The 24,336-nt window shown below is 40.4% G+C and overlaps 2 protein-coding genes across 4 annotated transcripts in view; one reads left to right on the top strand and one right to left on the bottom strand.

Moving 5' to 3' along the window:
• PLPPR1 (phospholipid phosphatase related 1) overlaps nt 1-18,137 on the top strand; it is a 127,901-nt gene extending 109,764 nt beyond the window's left edge. For all 3 annotated transcript variants that reach the window (XM_062600097.1, XM_062600098.1, XM_062600099.1), the window contains 4 exons: nt 5,734-5,984; nt 12,458-12,634; nt 14,816-14,947; nt 17,100-18,137. In XM_062600097.1, the coding sequence (XP_062456081.1) occupies nt 5,734-5,984; nt 12,458-12,634; nt 14,816-14,947; nt 17,100-17,132 (593 nt within the window). In that variant the 3' untranslated portion in view covers nt 17,133-18,137. The remainder of the gene's footprint in view (nt 1-5,733; nt 5,985-12,457; nt 12,635-14,815; nt 14,948-17,099) is intronic.
• A 4,750-nt stretch (nt 18,138-22,887) lies between these two features.
• On the bottom strand, nt 22,888-24,270 carry MRPL50 (mitochondrial ribosomal protein L50). Its single transcript, XM_062599953.1, has 2 exons — nt 24,143-24,270; nt 22,888-23,396 (listed from the first exon to the last, which is right to left on the bottom strand). Exons 1-2 carry the CDS (start codon nt 24,226-24,228, stop codon nt 23,006-23,008), a joined length of 477 nt encoding a protein of 158 aa, XP_062455937.1. The 5' UTR covers nt 24,229-24,270; the 3' UTR covers nt 22,888-23,005.
• Nucleotides 24,271-24,336: the final 66 nt, after the last annotated feature.

The raw sequence follows: 24,336 nt of genomic DNA, 5'->3' as shown, positions 1-24,336 counted from the left end.
TGACATTTATTCTGAAGTTTTACAGGTCAAACAAATTATATGTGATTGCTTTGGAACACTTTTTTTCTGTCTAAAATACTGAGGCTGCACAGATATTCTCCACTCACATCATCTCTCCTCCCTCCCCTCCCTATTCTTCACAACTGTTTCATTACAAATCTCTGTTACCAAAATTCACAGGTATGTACTGAATTTTTAAGAAATCAGGGAGTTAGAGTGACTGATTGTTTCTTGGGTCTTTGTCTCTTTTCCCTGTCTCCCCACTTGAGTGCACACAACTTTTTCCATTTTCATTCACGTTTACTTGTGGCAGTTTCCCCTTTCGTACCATCATTGACATCTTGCCATCTTGCATTTGCTTCCATGTTCTACTTCATCGTTTGTATTGCAAATAGAGGTTATAAATTCATTTAGTTCTGTTTAGTGAATGGACTGCATCAAGGAATTAGTCAAACAGTTTATATACTGCTGCTATAGTCCGCCCTGGATCATGAATTCAAACCTCACAGGCTCAGTCTGGCAGGGTGGCTGGAGTGTGCTTTGTGTTGTTTTTCAATATCTCAGGTTTCAAATCTATGTGATTAAGCTTTATACCTGCAGAACTCTGATAACATGCAAGTAGCCTCTCTCCAGTTCAGATATTTAGAAATGCAACATGCTACATGAATTTTTTGCCAATGACTTTTACTTTGGAGCTGCATAATTGGCAGTTAAACGGCATGGATGAGCTTCCACTGACAGCTTAATTTTTAACATGGTGACACCTCACAGTGGGCAGCTAAATAATGAAATTAAGGTTTTGTTTCAGCAAATTAAGGCTTTATTTCAGCAAATAAGGGTTTACAAGATTTATATGCACATTGAGTATATTGTAATAGAGTAAATAAAACAAAGAACTCTGATGTCAATTCCGTAGGCAGCATCAGGATATGGTTTGTCCAGTCTTATCCTTCAGTCTACCTTGGATCTGAAGTTCACTGTGAAACACTGCTTATCTGTTATTAACTGACTGCCTTTCAAAAGGGCTCAAACTGAATTTGAGTGTGCTACCTCTAACTTAAACTGCTGCAGCTGCTCATTAGGTCTCCCTTCTTAGCCGTGAAGAACCTCCATGATGGGAAACAGATCATTGTTTCGGGGACAGATCAAACCTTACCATTCCCTTTTTTGCCAGGCTCTGAGTCAGCAGTTCCCTAGGTGAAAACTGATAGCCATGAAGCAGTAAAGAAAAAAGAAATGCTGTTTGTATTCTTAACACTCCAGAGTTTTTTTTTTTTTTTTTTTTTTAACTTGCACCTGAATTTGTTCATGCAAGAAAATGTTTAGACCATACATGTTTTTTGACATGCTGAGGGGACAGTGTCTGGACAGGATGCTCTCAGGTGAAGCAGCAGAAGAGGTGATAGTTCCCTGGAGCCATTTGCTTTGTGAGGTCTCCACTGGGGGATCAAAACAGTCATAGATGGGATCAGATTATGAGTGCTTGGAAGAAGCTTGCTGTAGAGCCTGACCAGATACACCTGCTACCAGTGATAAATATCCCTCTGCCCCCTTTTCCTCTAGCTGCAAAATGCGATACTGATACAAACCTCCTTCAATAACACTCTTTAAAGTCTAATGATGAAGGATTCTTTGGCAGAGTCCTTGTTTGGGGCACTATAGTGGTCTTATTGGCTGCGTAGAAGGACCATTAGAGCAAAACCTTCAAGGATGGGCTGAGGATCGGCATTTCTGTAGAACCAGAAGTCTTGCCAGGAGCTCCCTTGATCAGAACTTTAATCCACTTTGAAGAACATGGTGCATATGTGTGCATGTGTTTTTGTATGTGTGACAGTGTGTGCATGCATCTGCATGTGTAATAGGAAAGCTTTTTGAGTAAATTGAGTATGATAAATTCAGACAATTCACTGGGCATTGAGAAAAGGAGGAGTATCTAAATAAACATACTTCCAAGAAGACTTGGAGACATGTTACCCATGAACACAAATTCTTATGTCCCATGAGCCCTAAAATGCATTGTTTCTTTGTCATGTCACTTAAGGATTTCATGTTTTTTCTGTAATAAAGGCTTCTACCTCCTCATTCTTCTTTCTGCTGAATGATTTGTTACTTATCTCTTCCCAGTGTCTTTTCAGATGACAACTCTTCTACAACTCTTGGCACTTTTTGTTTGTTTGTTTTTGTTTCAAATAGGTGGTATTTTAAATGGCAATACTAATGAGGGTTTCCATGGTGTCAACAGGCAGCTGTAATCACTGATGTCAGAGAGATTCAGAGTGAGGGAAGCTTGAGCAAGAGTTTCAGGGATAAAATAGGGTAGTACTCAAGTTACAGTCGAAGAGAAAAAGCTGAACTCTTCTACAGTTTTATCGGAAAAAAAAAAAACAACAGGCATAGTTGGCGATGGCAACACTGAAGAACTCAGAACCAGAAAGTTGCATCTCAGCAACAGCCCAGCAATTATGGGCTCCTGCCTGGAGGATTATTTGGCAGCCACCTAGGAGGAGGAATAAACAGACATATTCAAAACTAAAGCATTCAAAATTGAAGCTGCTGAAGATTTAGATTCTTCCTCCAAGGCAAATGTTAATTCAGATGAGATGGAGCTCCTTGTTTAAGGACTCTCTGTACAGCCAGACTACCTGTTGTATGTGAGCTAGGGGAGGGAGGGACTTGCATAAATGAAATCGACCCCTATATATCCTTTCTGCTAGTAACCAAGCATCCAGGCTATATTTTGCAGGGACTTTTCCCCGCATGGCTTGTACTATTAATATCTTTCTTCGTTTCTTCTCTATTTCCTCTGGACTAAAGCTCACTCCCTGGTTTTCTAGGCAAGAGTTACAGAGCTACAGTGAGGATTACTCCTTAGCAGGAGGAAACACCCCCAGTTAAACCTGAGCATCAAAGGCTGCAAGAGGTGCACATATTCCCACTCTCATTCTGTGGCATTACATTGTGGATTTCAGCTGTATGAATTGAAGAGCTAGGGCTACTTGGCTTTACAAAAGCCTTTTGGCTATGATTTGCCTTTCTCTAAAATCCTGAAAACCGTGTCACTACATTCACGTGCTGTAGTCAGTTAGCATATTTGCTGTAGGCCATTGAACAAATCCATTGAGCAGATGCATTCATGAGGTATAAAAACCATCAGGGCACTCACCACTAGTGCCCAGGCTTATTGGTATTTTAATCATTAACAGCCAGCCCTATCTGAAAGACTCCTGAGAAAAGGTACTCCTGAGAAGACTACTGGATATGTACCACCCGCAAGGGTTAAATTCCTTCTAGCTGAATTTGTTGCTGCATACAGCCTGTATTTTCATAAGGCACAATTTGGCAGAGCTGCAAGAGGGGAATTACAGAAGTCAATATGTGTCACAACCGAAAGCATGATAAAAGTTTCCATCACAGCTTGTTCTGCTGTAGCTAGGGTGTTGCAGTTCTCAACAGTTGTGTCTGGGCCAGCACTTTCAGTGCTACCAAATACTGAGTAAATGCAGCTGTGGACATTTCTTTTTATTTTTAGAGAAAAAAAGCTGAAACACCTTCATACTCATGCAGTGTCTGGAGGCTGAACTAACTTTATGAAGTCCAGGAGATTTTTCTGAAACACTGTAGTTCTTGACTTGCACTGGTTTATACATTAAAGACCATGGGACATCCTCAGTATTTAATTCCTAGATTTTCCTAAATTATTGTAAAGCTAGGAAATAATCATCACTGTATCTCTTGTCATTTGCACATCAAATCAGGAAGATGCTATCTAAAGCAAGTTTTGCCAATGCTTTTTAAGAATCAGTCTGAAAGGGAGTATATAAAGCAACATTCATCTCTGGCATAAGCTGCTGCTTTGCCAGGCCTTTTTTATCTTTCTTTTGAACTTACTTATTCATCCACTAAATCAAGAATGCTTGAGGCTCTGGAAAGCCGGAGATTTAAAGCATTAACTGAGGAATAAAGAGAATAAAGGAGCAGGGTCACTGTTGTCTCCACATCCCTTTTAAACAGAGAAACTTAGCACAACAGAAGGGAGGAAGAATAATGTACCAGTAAAAAGATAAAGGCCAGTCCTGCAGTCCAGAACCAGAGGAAAGCATTGGCAGGCCCAATTTATTCGTTGTGGTTGGAAAAGTCAAGGCAGCAGGGTGGCAGAGCCCTGCCACTTCTGTCCTCCCCGCCAGGCACAGTGCTTCCTGGGGAAGCTGGTGGGTTCACTCGTGGAGGCACGGTCTCCGATCCCCTGCCTCGGCTGTGGCCAGCTTTTGATTACTGCGGGTCATAGAGACGGCACGGTGGATGTGCTTTGCTTTTTTCTGGAGGGGGGATGTTCTACCTTGTGGTCTGGAGCTTCAGTAATAAACTCAGCCCTGAAATCACCTTTGCTGTGGCATCGCTCCCTCCTTCCCACACAGAAGTGTTTAATTTGATGTAAAGCATTTTCTGTTGCATTATATTGCTGAGCCCCTGATAGCTTTGTTTCTCAGACCATAGCAATATTTCTTTTATCTTATTTTTCTTTTTAACACAGTACAGATAAGCAGTGAAATTATTATAAACGTGGTGTTGCCAGCATTAGGGATTTTGTCACAGCCCTTCTAAGATGAGTTGTTTTCCCTGGAGCTCCAGCACTTGATTTTATTTAAATGCATAACAATCTCAGCTAATGTATAATTTGCAGGGCCACAGGGAGAGAAAGGCAAAAAACATATGATCCTCAACATTTGCAGATCAAACTAAAATTAATGATCTATCCTAAATTTCTGTTCTTTTCTGTTACTTTAATCCATCTTAGAGTTTGGATAGGGAGAGAAGGGAGCTGATTTACTCTTTTGAAATATTTGGGCTTGACTTTGCTGCAAAAAACTTCTATTCCTTCAATGTATGGGCAGTGTATGTGACTAAGGATCCCCCTCTATGTTCATGGTAGCTGTAGTAGGTGTTGGTAACACTCGTGTGGGAGTCAGTGGAGAATGTGGTAACCACAGGATCAAGCAAGGGATGTTCCATGACCTTGGAAATGCTCCTGAGTTTAACTGCATGTGCCCTCTTGTAGCATTTGAGGATATGTGGACCCACGGACATGAGCTGAACTGCAGCTCTGTGGGGAACATCTGCAGCAAAGCATTAGGAGATGGCCCAAAGAACCTGGCAAATATTGCCAGATCAGGATCTTAATTTTTCAACATCAGCACAGACAGTCAAAATCTAAAAGATATTTGACACTATATAATCATGTTAAGTGCAGTACTCTGAGCACTACACAGCTCTTTCACTACTGTTTTATATTTTAGAGCCACTGTATTACCATTTTTGGCTCAAATTTGTTAAAATATTCTTAGTAACTCATGTACAGGAAGCCTGCCTGCAGGCTGTGAGCCTTTGGCTTGATAGAAGCTTTATAAGCAGAGAGTTGCGGAGTTTTCCGTGAACTCAATAACTCTCACAGTTCTTTTCAGAGTGCATCACAAAAGTACTTAGGCACATGCTTAACATTTTCAGCCTGTTTTTAAGTCCTTCTTGAGTTGCTCAGTTAAGCAGCTGTTAGAGTTAAGCATGCGCTCTTCTATACCAGGCCTTTGAAGCAGGTCTCTGACTTAAGTTAGTAAGGGATTTTTCTGAGTAATTACTGCAGAGTTTGGTTCCTTGCCTCTCATTATTTCTCTTCCTTTCCAGGACTCGGAATACTTCAACCATCTCTGAATAATAATTATTTTTAACCTTTTCTTACAGGAGTTTTTGCATTTGGACTTTTTGCCACCGACATATTTGTAAATGCTGGCCAGGTTGTGACTGGGAACTTGGCTCCTTACTTCCTGACAGTATGTAAGCCCAACTACACAGGAAATGACTGCCGGACCCATCACCAGTTCGTAAACAATGGGAACATCTGCACTGGGGATGTGGAGGTGATTGAGAAGGCCAGGAGGTCCTTTCCATCCAAACATGCTGCTCTGAGCATCTACTCGGCTTTATATGCCACGGTGAGTGATGATTGCTAGCTTGTATGAGAGATTTCTGTCTCTGCATGCAGATGGGGCTTGTTTTCTTAGAGCAGCTTTTTGAAGAAAAAGAGGATTGTTACCTATCTGTTCTCTTTCTCCCTTGTTTATCCATGGCGGGGGGGTCACCTTCTCTCTCTCTCTCTCTCTGTTTTACCACTCCTAGTGTAAGCAAATTCAATTCTCATTGCCTTTGGGTCATTGTGTGATGTGGAGACATGCGATCTCGTCTTTGCTGCTAACTTTTTCTGGGATCTTCGAGTAAACATGTGAGATAACATAAAACCTTTTCTCATTTGTTCCCCTGTCTTCACACCATTAAAATGAAGTTGAGGCTCACGTGTTTTCTGGATCTTTACTCTTTCTCTTATTGTTCACTTGCCATGGATAAAATGTGAACTGTACTATTTCAACAGGAGGCTGAACTGAGCTGAATTTTGCTTCCCTTATTCAGGACCTGAATTCCTCACACAAAGAAGGTTTGAATAAAGGTCACTGCCAGAATCCCCATGACATAATATAGCTGATCTCTTGAGAAAGGCAATACGGCCATCCTGTCAGGAAAGGAATGATCTTTTTAAAAGTCTCTAGAAACGTATTGGCTGCCTTGTAACGTTCTCTGGCTAAAGTTTGTGTTATGATTTGTAAAGTGACCCAAAACACTTGCTCACAGTATAATGCTGACCCAGGTCACCTAGAAGACGTTGGTGGTGTTGCCATTAAAATTCAATTCTGATTTCACTACAGGCTGACTATGGAATTTTCACCAATAGCCTGAAAAGAAAGAGTGGCAAAGTCTAGCTGTAAGTCATCAGGATTTGAGAACTGCATTACCTTATTAATGACCATTGTCTTTAATTTCTAGAATACTTTACATTCATCTTGGTAGAAGATGAATAAAGTTCCACATTATTACTAAGAAATGGAGATGTCACCCCACTTCTGTTTTGTCTACTGCCTGTTTGTATTGCATTTCATGTGAATTATGGCAAAGATGTAAATGGTTAAGTCTTTTAATCAGGGTTTGTTGGGAAGTGTTTGAAAAGCCCATAACATTTTGTGCGCATTGCCTGCAAACAATAAAAACCCGTGTGTGAAAAGCATCTCCCAATAAACTGAACATTGTTGTAGCAGGGTTTGCATCATGATGAACTAACTCCTAAACAGCTGCTCCAAGATTGAGCTCTATGCTTGTCAGAAGGTGTTGCTGTACCCTTGCAATGACATGCAATGACATTAGTAACATCCTTTCATGGACTTCTCCTGCCCAGCTTTCCTTGATTCCTGGGAAAACAAGACTTCTCTGAACAGCCTGATTTCTAGGACTGAAAGGGAATATTTCTCTTCCTTTCTTGAAAGCCATTCTCCCTTGTTCAGCATTGCTGAGCCCTAGTCTTTCAAGGATACTTGTGATGCTGGAGGGAAATGAAGGGACGAGCCCTTCTCCCACAAAGCTGGAGTTTCTCCTAAACCTTTGTGGCAGGTGTGCAGATGGTAAGGGTGTGTATCCCATGATGAAGGGCTAAGGTAGGACTGCTATACCCTACGTACTTTACGCGGTCCAGACCATTTGAGTGACCAGTGAGCCACTTCCGTTCCACTCTCTGGTATTAAAGGTGCTATCATTTGTCTTTTCTCTACCTGCCAGTGGGATTAGCATAAGCATAATGTAAGAAACACAATATTACTCTACTCAAGTCCAACTTTGCTTAATCATTTTGCTGCGTACCTTTCTTTGAGAAATATCTTGTTTATTCTAGTATATATAATAGTGTGAGTTGTTGAGCGTATTTGGTTAGTATTAACTGTGCTTTGCATAAAGCTGGATTTTAGCCATACAGCAAGAAAAATAAAAAAGCATAACATGAGGAAGCAATAAAAGAGAATCAGCATATATATTGTCTTTCATCGTTCAACTCACTGTTGGGGTTTGGGAGTCCTCTCCCATCACTGACCCTACAGTGTCCTCTGCAAGTATCTCTGTACTGATTTGTTCATTAGCTCAGCTAATGACCGTGCTCCCGCTGTGATTGATTTGTCTTCTTCTTTTTTTTTTTAATCTGGATTTTATGTTCAGTCGACTAGGCTTTTTCTTGTCACTCAACAAAAAAGATGTGGAGCACCAAAAGCATCAATTTTGTGATCTCTTCATGCCAAGATCTGTGAATGTTGTATTCCTAATGCAGAGGAAAGAAAAATCAAGCAGCAACTCTGGCTTCCATACTTAAATCAAAATTAGAATGATAACTTATAAAGTTTTATTAATCCCCCAGAGGCAGGGCAGGAAGAGACGGCAGTCACTGTTTGCCTAGAAACACCTGCTTCTAATTACTTTTTCCATGGGGAAATGATGCTATAGAAATATTCCTGAAATTTTTAACATTTCTGGCAAAAACAGACAATTCCTCTAGAAGACAAAATTGTATGAAATGAAAGCAATAAGAACTCTTTTACAGTCACAACAGGGTCTCTGTGATTGAAAGCTACAAAGAGTCACTTCAGTTAACATTTTAGTAATATTTTTAGGCTTCCTCAGCTAAGCGCTTGCCTATCAGTACTCTATCCTAGCAGTAATGCTTTCTGTCACCTCCATCTGGCTAGAAGATTCTGCCACATCGCAGTGGACCATGACCTGGCTGCTATTATTTACACTTGGATTGCTTATTAATGAGGTTAGAAGGATACCGTACACACAGACATTAAACTTTCAACATTTGGGAAATTCTGATGAGCACAGAACACTGCAGCAAATCCCTTTTGCCGCCCCGGGCACTGTGACCCCACCAACATTTTCCTCCATTTCTGCATTAACATCAGCTAGACAATCAATGAAGTTCAAGGCCTTGGCATTTAGGCTTCTGCAGTGAGTACCTACAAGGTTTCATCATGTTCTACAGCAAAGAATACTGTCAGCAGTTCTATTTCTCTGTAACTGTGAAAACTCCTACAGTAAGGGGAAAGACTGTCTATAAAGCTTGTAGGACACACTTACTTTCTGGTGCTGCTCTGAAATTGTGAACTTGCCAAGAAAAATGAACTATCAGAAACCTCTCTACCTTCTACTCAAAGGATAATACCGATTTTTTCCACTCTACCTTCCTTATCATTGATATAACATACCTTATAAATATATGTAAATATATAGATACATGTCTATTTAAAACTTAAAAACTAAAAGCTTTCCAGACTACATATGCTTTTGTGCCTCAGAAAAAGGTTAGAGAGAAATTACACGCCACATGAATGCTGCTATCACACACACAACACATCGCTAAAAACACTGCTTGAGTGTGCTGATAAGAGTGCAATAAAGAAACTAAACAGGATATTTATATAATTAAATCATGCCTAATTTATTTTTATTTTTGATTTATTCCAGTTTTCTCATATCTTTTTATATATGAATCGTCCCCCTCTTCCATACATCAAATAACTGTTTTTGACACTTAGACTTTTGCAAAGAAATTTACCTATAAATAATATTGTGGGAAATTTACAAAAACATCTGCAGGGTATAAGAAGGCAAATATAAATGCTTTTCAATGAGATTTGGGTCTCTTAAACAAGGCTTTTAAGCAAAGGGGCAAAGATGTGAGAATTTTCAAAAACATCTTGACTTTAAGGACTGAGGCAATAAAGATCAAAACACAGTGATCAGCGTGTCTGACCAGAACAGAGATTCTCACCCAGACATTTCTGAGTGGAGTTTGTAATTTATGGATGAACTAGGACTTCTGGGAAAACAGTCTGTCTAGTTTTAAAACCTCCTAGTGATGAAGAATCTGTCACTTCTCCTGGCAATCTGTTCTCGTGGTTAATTATCCTCATTGCTAAAAATGTCTTCTTTACTACAAGTTTACATTTTTCTGCCAATACACATAAAACCTAAAATAAATCAGGCATACCTCATTTATAATAAGGAGAGCTTTCTCATGTGGGCAGCTTGAACATGCAGTTTCATCTCACACCTTTAAGAAAACAATCATTAATGTGTTGTTCTCTGTAGCTAGGATTTGCAGCTGTCTCAGCAGGGCTGTGTTGTTACTTTAAAGAGCTGATGATTTTCCTTTGGATGTTGTAAGCTGCAATAATGCTTTCGTGAGGAATGGGAAAACAGTCTAGCTCCCTATTGCTCATTTGAATTGGCTTCTCCTAGTGGAAATACATACAGTGAAAGGATGGATGGTAATTATTCATAAAGTGGCACTTTACATCTATAATATTATTTCCTATTGTTTCCATTGAAAAAACTTAAAATGGCTTTTTGTGATAGATGCAGCTCAACTTACCAGTAAAGAATGAGGAAAGATTGCCGCCTAGTGCTTGGTCATTCACTGTCATTTCAAGGCATGTGCTGCAGTCGGATATTAATTTTGCAACACAAGGCAAGCAGGAACCTTTGGAATAGCTTAGTCCTATTCACAGGGCTAGTACAAACCATACATAATATTCCAATCTATAAATCCTTAAAGTGATATGCTCAGCAGCACTTTTGAGGTTCATTTTCCCAGGCAAAGACCTTTCTTTTTAACAGCTGGTTTATATTTTCTCCAGATGACACTCCTGGTGCTTGGTTCTCTGTTGTCACAGGTGATCATGTCCCATAGTCTCTGTTGCATAACTTCTGTCTTAAAATGAACTAATTAGCTGGAAGTTGTTTGGGTGCTTCTCCCCCAAAACAAAACATTCCAACTCAAATTGTTTCATAATCCTGAAAAACTTCATTCATTGATCAGAACAGAAATGCTGTGAATGAAGGGTCACACGGGCTTAGTTCAGCTGTCTTAACCCTGTGGTTGCTTGGCAGGTGAAAAGGCAATTTTGCTCAAATAGTGGTCAAGAGGCTGTCAAACTTGCCTTCTCTCTCAGTTTCTTTGGCTGGTCCCTTTCGCTTACAGGAGGCTACTGCTCCATCACTTCCCTTTTACTTCTAGAGTAATATACTGCATTAGTTTTTAAGACTGATATTTTTAACACCTGCCAGTGAGGGGAAAACCAGATGTAGGGAGGATTACTGGCCCAGCTACAGAGAAGGGAAAAGGAATAAGGACAATGAGAAAGTTGGAGTAAAACAAATGGCTCTGTGCAAGACAGTGAAAGAAAGAAATACATCCAGCCCACAATGATCTTTGTATACGTGTATCTGAAGAGTAGGACAGGCATTATAAAATGCTAACATAGCTGCTTGTCAGCCCTGATTGCCAGTTAGCTTGTGGGGTGCTGAGTGTACCTTTCTGCCCTCCTTAAAGGTTGAGCATCAGCATCAGCAAGGCATCAAATGATGATAGTAACAACTGCAAACGCCAAGCCAAGCCTTAGGAGACTTCCCTCAGCAGCACCATTGGCTTAGGAAAATCTAGAGGCAGCCTCACTCCAGCCAAGCTGTTACAGTCTTGGCAAAGACTGGCAGTGTGAGCCAACATGCTGGCTTATCCTTAGTTGTTATACTGACAAGAAAGGAAAATGACTCACAGGTTTCCACCACCCTGCAGAGTCTCTCTCTGAATTTAGCATCTCCCATGACAACTGCATGCCCTTTCCTGGAAATGATGTCCTCCCAGGGAGTAGTAAGGTTTGTGACCTCCAGACAGTGATTTCAGGGTTCCCAAAAGTGACGTAATTACAGATGGAGTTGAAATGAGGAGAGCTTTGTCCAGAAGACTACAAGAACCATCTTTTGACTTTTGACCGGTGAAGAAAGGGCAAAGAATGGAAATATTCCCAGCTTTAATGATTTTCCTTTTTTATATATCATGCATCTTTGTGCTTGTTGGAGACATTTTTGGTAAAAAATGCTATATGGTTTGATGCACTTGTTTTGCTTACAAAAGCTTTGGAGTTCTTGCAGATATCCACACTTTCTTGCTGAAAATTAAACAACTGGAATTAGTGAGTGGCTGCAATTTTATTTAAAATAAATCTTCCTCATATAATTCAATTTCCTTTTACCTTGCAGAGAAAATGTCTACAGTAATTTATTTTAATGTCAAGAATCTGTTTTTTAACTTTATTCTGCTTAGGAAATGCAATAGCTAGTCCATATGGATGGCTAGGTACACTATCATGTGTGCGTTCCAGTTTTTGCAGGGAAATAAACTTGAATACTTGATTCACATTGCACCACGTTCAGTCATATACATACACGTACATATTTTCTGGCATATAAGCAAGCATTTATACAATTTAGGAAGTAAGGGAAACTGCACCTATACATACTAAACCAGAAACTTCACTATATATCTGCAGTTGATGGTATATTGGGCATCATGAAACATCACTTTATTCTCTTGAAAGGTATTCTCTGTCTTAATTTAAACCCCTTCTTTCATTTCTCAATGCTTTTTTGTGACCTGTGGATTTTGTTGCATCCTTGCTGACTTAGCGTGTGTCTGGATGGAAAAAAGATTGATTTCTGGCAGAGCCTCTTTTAATTTGTGACTTTCCCTGTGTTTCAGATGTACATCACAAGCACAATAAAAACAAAGAGTAGCAGGCTAGCCAAACCTGTGTTGTGTCTGGGTACCCTGTGTGCTGCATTCCTCACCGGGCTAAATCGAGTTTCTGAGTATCGAAACCACTGTTCAGACGTGATCGCAGGCTTCATCTTGGGGAGTGCAGTAGCTTTGTTTCTGGTAAGTCCATCACTCCTTTCTCATTCTTTTTTACAAAATTCCTCAGGTCAAACAAAAATTCTTTTATTATTCTCTTCTTGCCTATCACAAGTTTCCTAAAAGGTAATTCTGGCCCCATCTAATTGGATGTATCATCGGAGAAAATCCTAATATGAAATCAGACTGATTTTAGTTAATAAAGCTAATATGATCACATTCATATATTCACAGGTATTTCAAGACTATTTTAACTACTGTTCAGTGCTCTTACTTGGCCTGTCCTGGAAAAATGCTCTGAAGTTGAAATAGATTTGAACTAATGCAACAGGGAGCATACATGACACTTACTCCTTGGCATTCCTGTATTGCAAAACTCCACTGGCTGCCTAGTATTGGGTACAAATGTAGGATACAGGATGTTGTCTGAAACGCTAAGCGATGGTCCTCGTTCTCCATTCTGATGATACAGACACAAAGGAAATGCAACAGAAAGGAAAGTCAGGGCAGACTCCCTGGAATACCAAACCACCTCCCTTTGCAACATCTGGAGCTGAGCCAAAATCATTCCCCTTCCCATAAGTCAACCAAATGTATTAAAACATGCCATCCCAAGCCTTCCTACAGACTCTAAGAAGAGTATCTGTCTCAGGAATTTGAATGTTACTTGTCTTAGATGTGTGGACTTTGTATTTTGCTTTTAGGAGGCATCTCTGGCTGTGAGTTTACCCACACAGTGGTCAAGGTGATTCCTGGCCAGTTCACTATTACTGAGAAATCTGCCTGGCTCCATTTAGTCAAAACATACTGAAAACACATACACTATGTAGCAATGAACAATTTCTTTATCCATGTACACAGCTTCCTTACCTTTGGAAAGCTTCAAAATAGTGCAATTTCAATGGGACATCCTTAGAAAATAGTGGAAATAGGGCTGAGAGGAATCTCAGGAGATCACTCAGTCTACCCAGATCCCCTTCACTAAGGAGAGATCTTACATCCGGATTGTTCCATCATTGATTTTTTTCTTTTTAATTCTTTATTGGATGAGGGGGGAACCCTCCAGAAATGATCTATTCCACTATTTCCTTTCAGTAAAAGGATATCCCCATCTCTGATGTGGATCTCCTTGTTTTTAATGTATGTTCCTTACTGTTTGCCTGATTCTCATTGGAACAGGCAGTCTAAATCTAGCCCATATGATATAACAGGCAATCACTCCATACATCTGGTTAGGACAGTTCATATGGTCCCAGCACCTGTTTCCAGCTGTGACAGCCTGCTCACAAATCCATTTCGGCCCTGCAGCTCTTCTGCCACCCTGTAAGCAGCACAAAGCTGAGAAGAAGAGGAGAAGAGGTTTCCCTGGAGCTTGATGCTGGGAGCTGCCTGCTGCTAGCAAAACTCAGCCAGTCTGCAGCCTGCTTCTTGCTCAGGTCTGAAGAGCAGCACAGAGAAAGAGCTAGCAAGGAGCTGGCTGCAGAAATTGCTGTGGCAGTAGATGTGTCACCTCCTATTTGTCTTCTTTCTTCTCTTTTCCTGAGCCCCAAGCAGCGAAGTACAGAGTTCAGTCTTATTATCGTCACCATGTGCTTGCATACACATGGTACCACATGTGTTCAGTAAGTCTAGTTATGCCTTAGGGAAGTGGATAAACACTACAGAGGTCATGCTAGAGGTATGTGGAGATGTTGCTAACTGAGGTTGATGTCATCCAAATGTGAGGTAAATTTGGCTATTGAATGTGCCTTTTTCACAATTAGGAAATCAGTCAGGGTCTCAAAGGAACATCTAGATGAGAAATGCAGCAGTGGGGTAGTCCACTGTTCTGTGAGGATGAAGCAGACACCATGACAGCTTCTGCCATGTGTAAAGACCTAACACTGAGAATGGTTGATCGCCTCATGTTACATGCCAGATGAAACCATTTACCAAGGCGGTCCACCACTCCCAGCTATATCAGTAAACACATTGTAGCCCAGAGCTGCGACAGATGATGGGCTGAACCAAAACCTTAGGTTCCTTGCATAAACTGGCAGGTTTGAGTTACTAAGTGAGAATGAATGCCTGAGACACCTGGACACCTGATAGGAATTCCAGTGAATTTCTGGGGCTGAAAATGCTGAGCTTCCTCTTTTTTTTTTTTTTTCTTTTTTTCTTTTTTTTTTTCTTTTTTTTTTTTTTCTTTTTTTCTCTATTACATAGGGGATATGTGTTGTGCATAACTTTAAAGGCTCACATGGAACTCCTTCTAAACCGAAGCCTGAAGACCCGCGAGGAATGCCACTAATGGCTTTTCCAAGAGTGGAAAGTCCACTGGAGACATTGAGTGCACAGGTACTGTAAATCTCCTCACCTAGGCCATCACCAAGCAAACTGTCCCATCTGCCAGAGTAAAAACTAGTGTGTGCCTGACTGCGTAGGGGGCTGGTTTCATCCCTAACATTAAATCCAGAGTGAATTTGCATCAGGAGTGAGTCTTTTCAAAAATATATATCCCTTAAAGTCTCCAGTGCTCTAGACCTTCTGCCTCTGTATATGTTCACAGTTAAAGCAGTAAGATTTTACCTACCATGCCTCTGCATATCTTTTGTGGTAATAGACTTTTGCTTAGAAGAGCAGAAAATGGGAAGATAGTATAGGTAATTCTGACTAATTACACTTTGGGATGCTTTGGGGATTTCTTTCTATACTTACTAACATTTGTAATCCAGGGGGAAAAAACATGCCTTTCAGAAAATTATAATAGAAATTAGTTTCTTATTGTTATTGCATTTAGTATCTTCTATAGAAGACAAAATCATACACTGTTTTCTAAGTTGTTAGGAGAGAAGCTAAGAAAACTAAAGTTTACAAAAATGAGGCTAGTGGGAACATTTCATTTGATATTATTGATGAACTACTAACTTCCAATGGATTGTTTTGGAATAATGGAAATTTAGCCAGTCTTCACAAAACAAACAAGCAAATGCTAACTGGCAAGAATTTCTAGGAACAATGTTTGAACTGAAAGTAGTTTGTCAGTTCTCTGTAATGTCCTGACATACTTTATTTATGCTTTAAATTTTACTCCATCTTTTATGTGGCCTGTTACTGCTGCTGAGTGTGGTGTGTAGCAGAGTCAGGTCAATCAAACCCTTTCATCAACTGATTGAAAATAAGAATGAAATATATATATATACAAACATATATAAACACATATATATATATATATGTCTGTATATGTGTATACACACACACACACACACACACATGCCCGCGCGCACAGAAGAGATGCTGCTTCTAACAACTAGAAATATTTTGCTTAATGGAAAAGTCAATTTTCATTATGAAAAACTTTGCTAGAAGGCTTTCCATCACTTCTGTAAGATTGTGTGCATGAACTGTTCTAGTGGTTGACTTGCAGTCCTGAGTAATAATTATGACCTGTTTATCTATTATTACATTTTGTATGGCAAAGGGATTGAGCTGGTAAAAATATCCATGGGGTGTGAGAAAAATTTTGCCTTGCTAGCTATTTATAGTTTTTGAACTGTGAAGTGCAGAGATTAAATAAAGCCTGAGCTGCTGGAGTCCACTATAATAAACACGATAATTTTCTCTGGTTCAGTGTATCAGTTTCTAAATGACCATACACCTACCTTCTAGAAGTAGACTGGAAAAATGTGATTTTACACTAATGCTATTATAAATAAATGAGTGGCAGTGGCTGCTCATTAGTATTTCCTTAGATATGCGAGACACAGCATCCTTACTTGTGTAGATTTCTGCATCCATTCAATCTCCTGCTCTCCCTTAGACCTACACAAATCTGCAGACACAGAATGATCCTTTGAAGACCCAGTGCTGCCACTGAGGTCCTGGACATTGATTTCCAAGAAAGTCAGGTTGACACTGGCTGTTCCAAACCAAAGAGGACTTCTGCATTGCTGTTCACTTGTGGCTGCCTTCTTTCAGGCATTATTACCACACGTTTGTATGGTTTCAAGCTTTGTAATTTGCCAAGCATCAAATTATGTGGGTCCTAATTTGCCCTTTGCACATGTCGCATGAAGTTTACTATTTGAAGCCAAACCATGTTCTTCCAGGCTCTTCATAAATCTATGAAGATATACAGAGATATATATGAGTCTGACGACTGTATGAGGAATTTTGAGCCTGAACTGACATGTCTCTGGGGACAGAATCCAATCTGATTTGAGAGACCCTGGAGAAAAGGTGGCACCTTGTTTTTCAAGCACATTAATGGGCATTCATAGCTCAGAAGCATGGCTTGATTTCAGCGTTTCCCATGTCAGGCTCTTTGCTAAGATCAGAATAAGCCACAGTTACATTTGCAATGACCTCTTTCTATTAAAGCCCTTCATTCATCAGGCAATAGATTTTGTATCTCTACACTTACTGTGAAGATTCTTCTCATCCACTGAGATATGTAAATGACAATATGTGTAAAAAAAATGTTCATGTGTTTGCATTTTCCTCTTTGTAGAATCATTCTGCCTCGATGACTGAAGTAACCTGAGCTAGAAGACAGGCAGCAGAAGATATTTTTATTACCCTCCTATATAACACTCCAAGATACACAGTTAATAAATGTCAAACTGTGATGACCAGTATTATGTTATGTCTAGTTAGAGGCTGATGTTTTGTACATTTTTTGTATGAGGAAGTGATGTAGCTTGCCCTGATTTTTTGTCAGCTTTAATATTATTATGCCAGAATTTAAAAGCAAAACAGAAATACAAAAAACCCCTTTTCTTGTTAAAAGTGTGCACTGAAAATTACATCAATGGAATTGTTAATGTTGTTATGTGATATTTGTACACAGATTCTTTTTTCTTCATTTTTGAATTTATATAACTTGAAATAAAATAATTCACTTTTACCTTTTCTTACCATATGAAATGCTTTACCAATAGGTCAGATTCTGATCTTAGTAAACTCAGCATAAATCTGAAGTAACTGCATATATTTAATTCAGATTAAAATATTGTTGATCAGGAATCCAGCCTGAACAACATTATCAACAAGTGCTAAACAGTCATCACTGATTCAGTGAGCTACTTAAGCTTTCCTTCACACCACGGACTTCTGTTACCTGTTCCATTTCCAGACTTCTTGGTGGACTTGAAGTGTAACCTTAAGCATCTTACTGAATCAGTGCCTGATGTGGAGTAGGAGGATTGTGTTAGTTATTGAGGATAACTAAATATGCTCAGTCTGCAATACAGACAGACTGGACATAAAACTTTACTGTAGTAGCTGATAGCATGTGAGCTGCCTATATCATCTCCCTAGATCTCAGTTCCTTCACATGGCCCAGCCAAAGCTCCCAGTAAATTTAAATATGGCTTCAGGAATAGATTATGGGGATTTACAGCCATTGCTGTGGACCTGAGGCAGGGCTTTAAATGTTTCATAACTTCATCATAGAGTCGTGGAGTAACCAGTAATTAAATGCGTAACAGAAAGAAAAAAAAAAAAAAAAAAAAAAAAAAAAAGCTTGTTAAAAGTGTGCACTGAAGAACTACATCAATGGAATTGTTAATGTTGTTATGTGATATTTGTACACAGATTCTTTTTTCTTCATTTTTGAATTTATATAACTTGAAATAAAATAATTCACCTTTACCTTTTCTTACCATATGAAATGCTTTACCAGTAGGTCAGATTCTGATCTTAGTAAGCTCAGCATAAATCTGAAGTAATTGCATATATTTAATTCAGATTAAAATATTGGTGATCAGGAATCCAGCCTGAACAACATTATCAACAAGTGCTAAACAGTCATCACTGATTCAGTGAGCTACTTAAGCTTTCCTTCACACCACGGACTTCTGTTACCTGTTCCATTTCCAGACTTCTTGGTGGACTTGAAGTGTAACCTTAAGCATCTTACTGAATCAGTGCCTGATGTGGAGTAGGAGGATTGTGTTAGTTATTGAGGATAACTAAATATGCTCAGTCTGCAATACAGACAGACTGGACATAAAACTTTACTGTAGTAGCTGATAGCATGTGAGCTGCCTATATCATCTCCCTAGATCTCAGTTCCTTCACATGGCCCAGCCAAAGCTCCCAGTAAATTTAAGTATGGCTTCAGGAATAGATTATGGGGATTTACAGCCATTGCTGTGGACCTGAGGCAGGGCTTTAAATGTTTCATAACTTCATCATAGAGTTGTGGGGTAACCAGTAATATTTGTGCAAAGAAAAGTATGACATTCAGACTGGTGCAGCCAGGAAGCCAGTTCTGCCCAAACAGTTGGCATGGGCACGCTGCTTTCAGTGATGGGCTTTCACAAGTCACAAAAATACGCTTGGCACAGTCTGTAGTAGCAGTCTGCTCTTTTGTAAATCCTACCATGCAGAATTTATATTGAAACTGCTATGAAATAAAATGAGAGAACTTTTAGGAGGGGACACACAAGCAGGAATCCATTTGTAATCACTAGAATTGAAGTAAAGGCTTCATTTCATGGTTTTTCACCCTTTCTAGGATTTTCCTGCATCTCATTCTTCTAGCATGGTGATAAATGCTGTATGTCTCCTTTAAAGAATGGAACCTCTGTCTGTACTTTTACTGGAATGTTTACCTCACATTTCCATGTTGATTATTCTTGGCTTTTTTTGTATTTGTATATTTTTTTTTCCAAAACAGATGAAAAAAATTATCAAAAAAAAAAAAAAAAATCTGTAGTCTGGTCTCTTGTTATTTGTGTGTAAAGAATATTTGGGATGCCTCTATGTTTTGCTTTGCAGGGATTTTTCCAAACTGGTATTTTCTTGTGATTCTGCTAATGTCTGGTTCACTCTTAGGAGCATAAAAAACAGACTTGAGCCATGTAGGCTTTCTATGACCAAGAGGTCTGATTTCCTCACTATAACTTTGACCCAAAGTCCGTTGGAAACTCTGGGAAAATTTCTGCCAAATGAAATTGGTTTGGAACTAGTCCTACTGCATTAGGAAGAAAATGACATGTTAGGAAGGGTTATTGGCAATCAATACTCCATTCAGGACAATCACTCAACAGGAACTACACCACTCATGCTGCAGTGGGATAGCTAGGGGTTGAATTCTAAAATAAAACCCTCACATTCTGTAGTCTGCTCTCTGCAGCTGTAGTCAACAGGGTCGTGTTCCTCCTCAGTGTTTATAACCTCCTATTGGTTAATAGCATGAACAGAATTGGCAGGGGCTCTGTGCCCTCTGCTTATCCTCTAGTATGATGGCATCAGCAATATTTCTGAAGGTGGAAGATGTGGTTTTGAGTTTCCTCCACATCCTCAAGGTTGAAAAGAGGTTTGAATATGGATTTTCCATTTCCTGAATAGCTGCTTTATCCTTTCAGTGTGCTGAGATGCACCTCTCTCTCCACTTTAAAACAAACAAGTGGACCTGGCCCTGCTGTCTGACAAGATGCATAGGGATGCCTCTGCCCAGAGATGTCTCAGGGGTGTGGGTCCACACAGTTGCACATGCTTCCTTGCAGATGCCTGTTGTCTGGATGACTGGTTAGATGAAGAAACACCTATACAGACATGCTCACTGTATTTCCTCTTGGCTAGCTCTGTATGTTTGCTACTGTTTAAGATTTATAGTACACTCAGCCTTTGCCAGTTGCCAGATGACATCTTGAATAGAAGTTTAAATCTGAAAGCACATTGCTTTTCTCAGGTATCTTTCACTTCAGGAGCAATGTGTGTTCACCTCTTGGAATCTGAGTGCCAGTGAAAGCTCAGTCTTTAGGTAGCTCATGGCTTTTGTCTTTTTAGTTCCTGTTCCGAGGCACATAATTATCCTGTGTACAGCTAGTCTAGTAGGCAGCTAACAATGGCTTCAGGAGCTTAATGTAATGACAGACTGTCTAAAATAAACATGTTGCTGCACATAGATTTTTCATCACAGACTTAGATCAGCTCTCATGTTGGAAGGATGGCTTCTGTGCTCGATGCAGCTTTGTGTACTTCAGGTAGGGACCAGACCTACATAAAGTGATTGGCAGCAGTGCCCAAACCCCTGCTTATGAAGAAAAGTGACCCAGGCTGGATGGCTGTGACCTCTACCTGCACACTCAGCTGGCTCCTATCTGATAGCGAGGTGGGGACCTCTTTAATGGCTCCTTCTGGTATACGAATTGTGCCTCTTGGTTAGATAAGGCTCTTGGATGTGACTCATAAGATTAGGAAAACCATCTGCCCCTGAATTGAGTACCTGTATGAAAGGCAAAATTGACACATCTGGCCAAAACCAGAGGTCAGCATTAGAAATACAGCACTAATCTTACTCCAGTCTTGAATGAGCATGCCCTACAAAACAGCTCTGATTGAAAAGTCTCAAGCATCAGTCAGTATTATAAGATTCAGCCAGCTCAGGTCATGTTTCAGATATATCCAGCGAAGGTCTGCCTGCTTTGCAACCTTGCACCTTTCAGTAAACAAATTATCATTATGGTCACTTGAGCTAAAAACGAAGGTTTGGGAGACATACTGAGCCAAAGCAGAGGGAAGAATAGCATGAAAGCTTAGAAGATCACATACATGTTATAGGTGATGGTCACTGCAATTGCTACAGTCTGAACCAGGTGCAACTGGTTTTAGTAATACCTGAAATAGGCCATTAATAGGCTTCTGTCCACAAATGGATTGAAGTTATGTTGCCTAGGCATTTATTTTCCTCCATCTGCTACTACCCTACAAAATAAGAAAGGTGTTAGAGGCACTGGAAATGCAATCTGTAATCCTAAGTACAGTGATGCTCCCAGGACATCCATCCACAGCATAGCTCAGAACTCAAGAGCTTATACTAAATGGCTAACATAGCTATTTCCTCCCAATGTAAGCCAGGTATTCACTCAAAACCTATACTGGCTGATCTGTTGGCCAGATATAAAGGTGTTGTGCAAGATACAGCAAAAGGTTTACATCAACAAGAAAATGACTTCTGTGAGAAGGACGAAAGCCTAACTTAAATAAGTAATTATTATTGTATTTGACTGACAGCTCAGTCTAGTCTGACACATAGATAGAGGGCTTCATGGAGTTTGTTATCCCAATTTGTATTTCAAAGCTGCCTATCACTTCTCTATGATTTGGATAGCTAAGGGACATCTGTGGTGTGACAAGCAGGTGATAGAGTCAAGTAAGCCAAGATGGTTGTGCAAGGTACTCTTCATCACATTTTATCAGCCACCAGAACAGCTTATCTCTTATCAGATACAAACTGTTTCTCTAAAGCCAGTAATTTTCATTTATGAGGGTGTTGCACCAGATTGTCTCGTTTTGGGAAATGGAACAAACACCCACTGCCCAGCAATGCAGCCTTTTCTCCCCTGTTCCCCAAGCCAATCATCTGTTCCAAGTCCCCAGTGCCCCTTTTCCACAAGTCAGAGCTGTGAAGGGTCATCGTCAAGGAGAGAGGTCTCAGGATAACTGCAAGTATGATCACTGCAGAAATACACTTTGTAGCAGTTAACAGAGATGATAAAGTGACAATAGAAACAGCAAATGCTTAAATAGAATGGACAAAAGAAAAACAAGAAACATAGGTGAGCCTTACGAGACAAGGAATTCGGCCTGTTTACTACCACTTAACTTTGCTACAGCTAGACACCTCACAGCAGCTGGATGAATAGTCACGCAGAATAGTGAGCACTTTATTAGCATAAATCTGTGTTTTGCTAGGCTTTTGCAGGAGGCATTAGAAAGGCAGCACTATATGAAGATTGGAAGGGAGACCTGATTGAGAAACTCCAGAAAAACAGAACTCAATTGACTGAAATGAACCAGGTCCTGTAGGAATTCTTTATGATGAAACATGAGCTTCACCTCAAGTTCAGTTCTGCCCTGGAAGACAACACTACTGTCACTTACTAGGACATGGAGTTTTGTTTTAACACAGAACCTGCAGTGACTTTTAAAACATTGTTTTTGATAGGTCTTCTTTTCAACAAGTTAAAAAAAGGGCTCATTTCCCCACTCCTTCCCCAAGTATCTGTTGGCCTAGTCTAGGTCAGGTCTCAGTGCTGCCTCCATAATGAAAATGCACTAACAAATGTCTACTACACAGTGCAGATTAGAAGACAGAAAGTTTACAGGGTGCAGGAAAGACAGAAGAGTTGATCCCCTCTGTTCTTCCCCCACTAGATCCTGTAACTTTTAGGCAGTACAGTACAGGCTGGAAAGCATATGTTATTACCTCTACTGACCACACTGTGTCACTGCTTCATAGCATGAACTTCTGCTCTTTTCAGAATATAATAAATAGAAACAACATCTGAAGACAGACAATTAAATGAACTTTTATTGATGAAATTCATATCCTTGATTGATATCACAATTATCAATTCTGTCTTAAGAACTCATGCAAAATAAAGTGATGCTTCATGGTATGAATCACTGTTCCCAGTTAATCTTCAGGTTTGGGGGTAGCTCTGCAGCACATAGTTCGTCAAACTTTGATACATCTTTCACAGGTGTGCTGTAGAAATTCAAGACATCCTTAGCACTACGCATCAAATGGAGCTGAGAATTAGGGACAGTATGACCAAGTTCTGATGCCAGCTGAGCTAGGAGGCGATACTTTAACTTATTTTCTTTTAGAGGTGTTTGTTGCCAATTATCAGGAAGTGAGGGTCCAAAAATCTCCTTGACAAGAAACTCGAGGCTACTCTGTAGATCCTCTGGAGGAAGGTATTTTCTGCTGCGTGGTGGAGGACAGATCAAGCTGGGTTCTTTTTTCTCTCGCTCAACTACTTTCTCTACTTCTAGTTCTTCCTTTTCCTTCCTGTTAATATAAGGCATAAGACTCAATTATATGATTAATATCAGGTAAGACAAGTATTTTCAGTCTCTTGGCTACTTAAGACTGAAGCAGAGCACATTTCAATTCACAATCTTTTAATGTCAGACTCAATTTAGTTTGTAGAGTTTACACATTCTGGACAGAGCAGATTTTATTATGCCTGCAAGAAGTGCCTATGCCAGTCCCTTTTTTTTATCCCGAATAGTGCTTGCCATAGAGCTTGTTGATACACAGCGATCAATCACATTGCTTATTTTACTGCTTGGGGAATGAACAGAACTTTAAATCATCTTAACGACCCGTTTTCCTAGTTTCAGATCCATCTGCTATTTTGTTGTGAAACAGGATAACAGAGAAGTAATAACCACTACAGCAGAAAAATTTAGTACACGCAGATGTACTAAAATATAAAGAGTTTAGTCTTTCAAAGCAGAATTCTAACTGGAAATAGAAAGCAGCAAACCGGCTGATATGGGGAAGGCTATGTCACAGGCTGGCAGCGGCCAACACAAGAAGTATGACTTCGCCTACAAAGTTACACTGATCTTCACCTCCCCAGCGGAGAGCAGGCCGACAGCCCAGCGCAGACGCCGCGGCCGGTGCCGGGCCCAGCGCGGGCACGCTCGGGTGAAGCAGCGGACAGGGACGACCAACGGCCGGCCGGCCGGTCGCCTCCGGAAGCCTTCCCTCTCACGGCGGTAGCGGAGAGACCCTCCGCCCCCGGTTACCTGAAGCCGCCCCACAGCGCCCGGCGCGGCGCGGCGCCAAAACCCAGCCGCCACCCCACCGCCAGGACTGCGCCGCCCGCCGCCATCTTGAAGGGACGCCGAGCCGCCTCCCGGCAGCCACCGCGCGGCGGCGGCGGCGGCGCGGGGGAACGGGAAGGGGCGGGGCAGAGACGGCTTTCTCGCGCTGCCTCATG

The sequence above is a fragment of the Rhea pennata genome, chromosome Z (genome assembly GCF_028389875.1).
Source record: "Rhea pennata isolate bPtePen1 chromosome Z, bPtePen1.pri, whole genome shotgun sequence".
NCBI lineage: Eukaryota > Metazoa > Chordata > Aves > Rheiformes > Rheidae > Rhea > Rhea pennata.
This window is presented reverse-complemented; position numbering and strand designations above follow the sequence as displayed.